Source organism: Palaemon carinicauda, chromosome 23, assembly GCF_036898095.1.
Source record: "Palaemon carinicauda isolate YSFRI2023 chromosome 23, ASM3689809v2, whole genome shotgun sequence".
In the NCBI taxonomy this organism is placed as follows: Eukaryota; Metazoa; Arthropoda; class Malacostraca; order Decapoda; family Palaemonidae; genus Palaemon; species Palaemon carinicauda.
The window spans coordinates 93,777,686-93,787,303 of record NC_090747.1 but is presented as its reverse complement, the minus strand read 5'-3'; the positions used below and the strand labels follow the sequence as shown (position 1 = coordinate 93,787,303).

At 35.8% G+C, this 9,618-nt stretch overlaps 1 protein-coding gene across 1 annotated transcript; it reads right to left on the bottom strand.

The window, feature by feature from the left end:
- Positions 1-7,608: 7,608 nt before the first annotated feature.
- On the bottom strand, positions 7,609-9,290 carry LOC137617255 (transcription factor Jun-like). Its single transcript, XM_068347228.1, is given in 4 exon segments — positions 7,609-8,404; positions 8,406-8,566; positions 8,644-8,962; positions 8,964-9,290. Coding segments are annotated over 4 exon segments (795 nt in total). The 5' UTR covers positions 9,087-9,290; the 3' UTR covers positions 7,609-8,212.
- Between the last annotated feature and the right edge of the window lie 328 nt (positions 9,291-9,618).

Sequence of the window (9,618 nt, the reverse complement as noted above, 5' to 3'; positions counted from 1 at the left end):
AAATATTTTAAGAAGAGTAACAACATTAAAATAAATATTTCTTATATAAATTATAAATACTCTAACAAAACAAGAGGAAGAGAAATTAGATAGAACAGTGTGCTCGAGTGTACCCTTAAGCAAGAGAACTCAAACCCAAGACAGTGGAAGACCATGGTACAGAGGCTATGGCACTACCTAAGTCTAGAGAGCAATGGTTTGATTGATTGTCTCTCTCCTAGAAGAGCTGCTTACCATAGCTAAAGAGTCCCTTCTACCCTTACAGAGAGGAAAGTGACCACTGATCAACTGTAGTGCAGTAACCCCTTTGAGGAAGAATTGTTTGGTAATCTCAGTGTTGCCAGGTGCGTGAGGTCAGAGGAGAATATATAAAGAATAGCCCAGACTATTCGGTGTATGTTTAGGCAAAGGAAAAATGAACCGTAACCAGAGAGGAGGATCCAATGTAGTACTGTCTGGCTAGTCGAAAGACCCATAACTTTATCGGTAGTATCTCAACGGGTGGCTGATGCCCTGGCCAACCTACTACCTGTTAAACAAACATTAAAGTAAGATTATTAGTAAGAGTAGGATTATGATCCTATCCTCTAGCTCATTTAAAATTTTAGCTGTTATTCTTCAGTTTTGATAGCCATATCCGGTCTGTCTCTGTATTGAAAAGATCTTTCATGATTTTTAGAGACGTGTCTGTAGGTAAGGAAATGTTTTATTATACTTTTATTCTTTCACGTTTTGAATATGGGTCTCGTGTCTAGTTACCAATAAGTGACCTCCATCTTAAATTGTTTGAAAAACAAAGGATCTTTGATAGTGCCTTGACCTCTCTTGCTAACCAAATGGGTCTTCATTATTCCATCGACCTCTCTTATTATTATTATTATTATTATTATTATTATTATTATTATTATTACTAGCTATACTACAACCTTAGTTGGAAAAGCAGGAGGCTATAAGCCCAAGGGTTCCAACAGAGAAAAATAACCCAGTGAGGAAAGGCAATAAGGGATTAAATTCTACAAGAGAAGTAATGAACAATTAAAACTAGATATCCTAAGAACAGTTACAACATTAAGATAAATCGTTCATATTTAAACTATAAAAACTAAACAAAAACAATAGGAAGAAAAATAAGGTAAAATAGTGTGCTTAGTAAAGGATCTTTAGTGCATTGACCTCTGTTGCTTAACAGAGGATCTTTGATAGGCCATTGACATCCTCTGCTTAACAAAGGCTCCTCGATACTGCATTTACCTCCTTTGCTAAACAAAGGATCTGTGATAGTGCATTGACCTCTGTTGCTTAACAAAGGATCTTTGATAGGCCATTGACATCCTCTGCTTAACAAAGGTTCCTCGATACTGCATTGACCTCCTTTGCTAAACAAAGGATCTGTGATAGTGCATCAACCTCTGTTGCTTAAAAAAGGATCTTCAATAGAGTATCGAATTCTGTTGCTAAATCAGAGGTCCTTAGTAGTATGTCAGCCTCTGATGCTTAAAAAAAAAGGTATTTTATCAAATGCAGTGACCTTCTTTTGCTTGAAAATGCTCTTCAATAATGCATTGACCTTTCTTGCTAAACAATGGTTCTACGATAGTGCATCGACCTCGGTTGTTTGATAAAGAATCTTGATAGTGCAATGACCTCTTTTGATAAACAAAAGGTCTTTGATAGTGCATCGACCTCTGTTGTTTAATCAAGAATCTTGATAGTGCAATGACATCTTTTGATAAACAAAAGGTCTTTGATAGTGTATCGATCTTTGTTGTTAAACATGTTTTGTTTATAGTCCATTGACCTCTCTAATTTAACAACTGTTCTTTGATAGTGCATTGACCTTTGTTGCTAAACAGAAGTTCTTTGCTAGTGCATTGACCTCTCTAATTTAACAACGGCTCTTTGATAGTGCATTGACCCTTGTTGCTAAACAGAGGTTCTTTGATAGTGCATAGACCTCTAATTCAACAACAGCTCTTTGATAGTGCATTGACTTTAGTTGTTAAACACAGGTTCTTTGATAGTGCATTGACCTCTCTAATTTAACAACCGCTCTTTGATGGTGCATTGACCTCCAATTTAACAACGGTTCTTTTATAGCGAAATGACCTCTAATTTAACAACGGTGTTTTGATAGTGCATTGACTTCTCTTACTTAACAATGGCTCTTAGATAGTGCACTGACCTCTGTTGCTAAGCAAAGTCTCTTGGATATTGCTCAGAAATCTCTTGCGAAGCAAAGGTTCTCTATTAGTGCATTCACCTTTCTTGCTAAACAAAGGTACTTTGATAGTTCATTGACTTCTCTTGACAAAGAGACTTTGATAGCGTAGTGACCTTTAGATAAAAGTTCTTTAATTGCCTAAGAAGGATCCTTTATTTATGCATTGACCTCTGTTGCTTAGCAGACTCTTTGATAGTGCACTGACCTCTCTTGCTAAATTCTGGTTTTGCTTTGTTACTCCTGAGCATCAGAGATAAGTGACAGGTCTATGTCCTTGAGACCAACCCTTTATACATATTATTGCCCAAGCCCCCAGAGGCAGACAATGGCTTCCGTTGGATAGGCAGGTAGACCTATATGCTTCCACATAGCCACCATCCCTAGCTTTTGGGCTTGGCTGGAAACCATTGGCTATAACTCCTGACCCTTGGGCAGCGTCTTAGGGACGTTTTCAATAGCTTACCACAACTTCTCTTGCTAAAAAAAAGGGCTTTTTGAAAGTTCACTGAACTCTATACACCACTTTGCCTTTTCTCTCTTGCTTTCTCTTGTTTCCCTGCAATTTCAAGGCCTCTCTCTTCTTTCAATGGCATTGAAAATATATATCCCCCTTCTCAGAATCTACCAAGAGATTAGTTATTATCTCTGTATGACCAAACCACAACAAATTACTGTGTTGTAAAATGCTATCAATGCTAACTTTTTTTTTTTTTACAACTTTTTCGAATTATGTACCCTTCTTCACTGTATATTTTCTACACAGGTATTTCATATCGATACTCCCTTCCATTGCACATGTTTCATTTGCATTAACAATTACGCTTTACTTCCACAAAGAGGTTTTGATTTGATAAACCTTTTATGTATTCCAATTTTTGTTTCTTTGGACACGCCTCTACTCTTTTGCATAACTCTTGCTACCTTCTGTGCGTCACCTGTTCGTTAGTTAGTCACTTTATTTTGTTGTACCATCGATCTCTTCGTTTTGATATACAAGATCTTAATGATATTAACTTCCTATTTTCATTCACCCGGATAACAAATCTCGATAATATTAATTTTCATTATTTTCTACTATCATAATTTTCTGTAGAATTTCCTGGCTATCGGCGGGGAACAGTGTCGCATCTTGAGCCAATACTGTACGTTTCATGAAAATGAAACTTGCACCTACATCTGTTCTTTCCTTGACATCTTTCGTCACCTCATGTCTATAAATACAGTATCGAAAGATCACATCCACTTTCCTGTCTACTTTTTTATGAGTCTGCTCCATTTTCATCCTTAAAACATGTAATTGATCTTCATAAACTTCGTTTTGCACTGTACATCTTTCACCCAGTTTATTTCAGATAATTAAATTTCGTCATTTTCTTTCTGTGGTGCCATATTTGTCTCTATTTTTTTTCTTTTTTGCTTTTAAGCTTATCAGTGGACAGTTGTCATATTCTTTCTGTGGTGCCATATATGCCTCTCTCTCTCTCTCTCTCTCTCTCTCTCTCTCTCTCTCTCTCTCTCTCTCTCTCTCTCTCTCTTTCAAGCTTCTCAGTTGACAGTAATAAGATACCTATATTTTTCTCCCTCTCTTTTCCTCTTCAAAACCAATATAAACATTTTTTTCAAGAACATTTATGTAAACGTCATATCCTTACAAATCTCGGTCTACTCCATCATTTTACTAAAGGACAATGAATCATTCAATCCATTTCTTTGAATTCTCTCCTCGTTGCGGTCATTTTATTCTCCCTCCCCCCTCCGTCAATCAGTCAATTTGTTCTTAGCACTAAGCCGTCTTTTGCAATCAACTGGTGCTCTCCATTCTTCAACTTTTGACTGTCCAAATAGATAATATACCATATTCTCTTAATTTTCATCAACCCCTATTACTTTTATAAAATTAAGTTTGTCATCACTAAAATTCAGCAACTCAAAAGTGTATTGCCCATTGAAATAAGATTTCATTTTCTTCATATAGATATCTTTTTATTTGATATTTATTTTGAGAACTATTTTCCCATTAACTTTTTTCTTAATGGATTTAGTCCTCTTCAGAGAAACGTTTTCTCACGAATGACCTGCTCACACACATCTCAAGAAATATTTCATCAACAAATCTCATGTTTATAATTTTTTACTTGAAGGCAATCTGTGATATGTCTACACGAATCTACCTCTAAACTTGCAAATGTATTTCAAAAATTCTTTTATCATCTGAAATTATAATTGTAATTCAATATAGGACATATCTGTTTTGACGTTGTTACTGTTTTGGAATGATTTATTGTTAACTTGTTCTCATCATTTATTTATTTCCTTTCCTCACTGGGCTATTTTTCCCTATTGGAGACCTTGGGCTTTTTCATTTCCTCACTGTGCTATTTTTCCCTATTGGAGCCCTTGGGCTTTTTCATTTCCTCACTGTGCTATTTTTCCCTATTGGAGCCCTTGGGCTTATAGCATCTGGCTTTTCCAACTGGGGTTGTGGCTTGGCTAATAATAATAATAATAATTGTAGTAATAATTCCTTTCTATATTTTTGCTTCCTATGTACCCATACCTTTTACAGACCTTGTGACCTCATCCTTGGCCCTTTCAAATTCCCCAGCCATTTGTCTTTAATCTTGAGTCTTTTTTTACCTCCATTATCTTTCTGCACACCATTCGACCTTCTTGTCTACTAATTGCATTCATAGCCACATGCTCAATGTTTCTTTTGCTTTAGTTCGTAATACATCTCCAGATATTTATATACAGTTTATTAAATTAGATTAACCTTTCGCCTCTTTAGAACATACACACACACACACACACACATATATATATATATATATATATATATATATATATATATATATATATATATACAGTATATATATATATATATATATATATATATATATATATATATATATATATATATATATTTATACACAGACCTGGAGAGAGAGAGAGAGAGAGGAGAGAGAGAGAGAGAGAGAGAGAGAGAGAGAGAGAGAGAGAGAGACAGAGAGAGAGAGAGAGAGAGAGAGAGAGAGAGAGAGAGAGAGAGAGAGAGAGAGAGAGAGAGAGAGGTCTGGTACTTTGTTTACACTAATAGCACATTTCAAAATAGTGTTTAAAAATAAGGAATTCTCTTTTTTTTTTTTAACTATAATGAGGCTTCAGAATAACCATTTACTTCTGTTTAGGATAGATTGAGAACAATACCCACATTCAAATATTTTTTTTACTTGTTTAAATGTGCAATGGTTTTCTAAACAAAATTATATATCAATATATATATATATATATATATATATATATATATATATATATATATATATATATATATATATATATATATATATATATTGATATTAGAAATTTCGCAATTGTTTAACAGAAAAGTGATCAATTTATATATATTTTTCTAACCCTCACCTTTTTATTTGATTGTAGGCTATGCCATCTTATGAGTATTTTTTTTCTTTTTTACTTTTTTTTCTTTACCTTTTAGCTTCACGTAGTCATGTCACTTTAGAAGATATCTGGACTAGTATGTTGATCATTATTTTTTTTTTTTATGAAATTGACAATACAATAAAAATCTATTTTTTACCTTTGAAAATTTTGGCATAACTATCTGTAAAATTATTTATATGAATTTCCCATATGTAATGAAATCTGGAATTTTATGTCTATATGGGTTCGTTTGGATATATATATATATATATATATATATATATATATATATATATATATATATAAGTGTTGTCTTCATTCATAGGATTGGTCTGTTAATATTTCCATCTTTCTTAACTCTTTTTGTATCTAGTAATCATAAATCCAAGTCTTAATTCAATGTTCTAGCTTTATATATATGCTGTAAATATAAGATATGTTTACATACTGAATACTGCTTAAGATTTTATATGCCCAAATTATTTTAGAATCTTTCAGATGAGTGTTACTTCCATCGTTTACTTTTGCAACATATTAATATTAGTTCCTTTTTCTTCTTTCAACTTCATATAAATTGATGATTACATTTAATTTATTATCTTGTATATGTCACACTGGCAAAGACCCCATTGATTTTTCTATGATATATATTTTTATCAATAGGTTACCCTCATTTTATATATTTTGATAATCTAACCTGAATTTGATATTTTGTTATCAATGCTTTAGAACTTATTTAGAATATCTTGTAGATATAAAGTAATACATTTCATATTTTTTTTTCTTTAATTTTCAGCAACACAATCACGAGACAAAATGTATTATATATGCATATATTTAACTTTTCATATACTGTACTGTATACCTGATTTGTTGTGGCATTCCAAGATATTACATTAGAAATTATTCAGTAACACAATCACGTGACAAAATGTATTATATATGCATATATTTGATTATTCATGTACTGTACTGTATACCTGATTTGTTGTGGCATTTCAAAAGAATATTTTGGAAATTATTCAGCAACACAATCACGTGACAAAATGTATTATATATGCATATATTTATTTATTTTTTATATACTTTACTGTATACCTGTTTTGTTGTGGCATTCCAAAATATTACATTAGAAATTGTTTTTGTTCATGTTAGGCCAATGGATATACTTGTATTTTTTTCATAATATAGATTTTAATTTACCGTTTCCTAGAAATGAAATTACCATTGAACACTAATATTTTTAGCTATATATTTTTTATATATAAAACTTCCAAGAAAAAATAAAAGGCATGATATGCATTCATCTAAAATAATAAATATAATGAAGGGTGTAAGGAAAAACTTGCTTTAAACTTCTTTCTTTTATAAGAAAAGTATCTTACAAAATTCTTGCTTTGCACAGTTTTTTGCATAAATCAAGATATCTTTGCATATAAAATATACATAATTTATATATTTATAAAAATTCATACATACAGTCTCTCAAAAAACAGTAATACTATTTATTTATTTAATATTTATACAACACAAGGTACTCCAAAAATCGCACTGACTTAGATAGGTTTATATCACTGACCTCCGTACATCAAACTGCATAAAAGAACATATGACAAACTATTCAATAAAGTTTAAACAAATATTTCTCCGACGGGTTTTACTCCCCGTCGGATCTTTTACAGTAACATAATTTCTACTTTTTTAGGTATTTCTCAATATATATAAAAGCACTGAAATGTGATAATTACATGGAAGTATTTAGCACATCATTTTTTTTTTTTAAACTAATCTCTTATTCTTCTCCTAATTGCATACGCACAACTGCACGATATCACATGATTTGGGGCGAGGTGTATGGGTTTAGCGCGAACCACTCCTTTTATTTATTATTTATGTTTAGCCTTCTTCTTCTACTCTCGGTCTTGTAGCTGCTGTGGGCGTTAGTGGTAAAATAACAGTATAGTAAAAGGGGCAACACTCACTCGTTTCTTTTTTTTTTCATTTTTCTTTTCCCCACTCGCGCTACCACTGACTAGAGCTACTCCGTGCCTTGCCCCTCGCACCCATAACCTCGCTACAACGAATCCCTCCACCGCCACACCTTCGCAGGACTGCCTTCTCACAAAAAGGCGGGACCCCCCACGGTCCCGTGTCATGGAAACCCGGTCTTGGACCTCTTGCAAGGCATTTCGGGGCAAAATGCTTCCTCAGAGAGGTCGTTGTTATCGTTTTGGAAGCGGTCACCGTTCCTCTAGCCTCGCACGGGGGCTAGGCTAGAAACAACACGCGGCCCGACCCGCTCCTCATTTAAGGAGAGAGAGAGAGAGGGGAGAAAAAAGGGGAGTCTGAGGGAGGGAGTAAGACTCTCAGCCATATTCGACGGGGAATTGGTCACATTTTCTCTCTTGGCAGGCGAGTCGGTTCGCGGCAGAACCTGGCACTATGGAAAAACATTATGCTTCTCATATTTGTATAGCACCTTTTACCCTCTCTCTCTCTATATTAAACACTGGAGAAAAAATATTCAGGAAATTATGTTGGTGTCGTCATTCACTGGTGGGTGACGAAAGGGATCTGGCAGCCAGAATTGACGTGTTCCATCACCTCTTGCTTTAGCGAACACACCTGGTCGCGCAGTTTGTTAACCACGCCTTGCAACTCTGTGTTCTCCCCCTTCAGGATACGCACCTTCTCCTCCAGGCGTCCGATGCGCTCGAGCTTTCGCCGTCGGCATTTCGAGGCGGGCGATGCGATTCCGTAGTCTCTTCCTCTCGAGTTTGATTCGCTCCTGCGACTCCATGTCGATCGGAGAGAGAGGCGGCGAACCGCTCACATTGGGCACGGTCTGGGGCTCCTCTTTGATGGCCGTGTGTGAGAGAGTAACCCCAGTTGCGAAGGGACATGATGTTCGTTGGTGATTGTCGTCAGAGACACTCCTTGCGCTGCCGATGTCACGGGAACCTGCTGTAGATGCGGATGATGGTGGTGGGTGGGGACGTCCAACTGGGTGTATTGCAAGGGCGCAGACGACACTGGCGGATTTGCGTCGGACACGCTCGTTACCACGATACTGCCGCTGCTGCTGGTGGCGATGCCGTCCTGGTTATGTAGTTGTTCCAACGTATCTTCGAATCCTTTCGCGAATTCCTCCTGTTCCAACGTTGTTGTTTTGGGGAAGAGAAACTGGGATGGAGTAGTGACGGTGGTGCCTAGAATGGTTGAATTCTGTTGAATGATGAGCCTCTCCAATTCGGGGGAGGCTAACTTCAACTGATTCAGGTCAGGGGATGTTAGAAGTGGGGTTGAAATTAGGTGTAGATCCTCTTTGCTTCTTGGAGGGCCTCGTGAGATCGAGGGTGAGTTTCCGTTTCATCTGGGCGAGGTTTTCCCTCTGGTAAGTGTTGTATGACCCGTCCTCGTACATGGTTGCCTCATTGAACTCGACTGTCCTCTCTTAACAAACACTGTAAAAGTCTCAATTGGCACGCGGTGATGAGTACACTATTCTTATGAGTCACTATAGGACGGACTCAACGCATGAGGCACTCAAACTTATTCACCACATGAGAGAAGAGCTTGTATATCCACACTCTCCGCTGTCCGTGGTTCATATGAGTCATTGAGCGAGTGAGAGCAGACCTTATACGATGTTGTCATGATCTAAAAAATAGATGTGATAACGTCATTTTCCGAGCCTCCCATTGGCTCTCGGTGACATCATTGTTTTCACGGAATGGCCGCCTCTCCTCCTATTGGCCGATACTGACAACAGTATATGCAAGGGTGCCACATGTACCTGATCTCGTACTTTTAATATTTATATTATCGATCTTTTGTTGTGTTTTGTGGTCTTGAATATGTTTTATCGTAAAATTTATAAGATTTATATTGTATGAGGTGATACTGGTGTAAATTATATTCAGTATTAACGTATTTAATAAAGTGTTGATAAATTG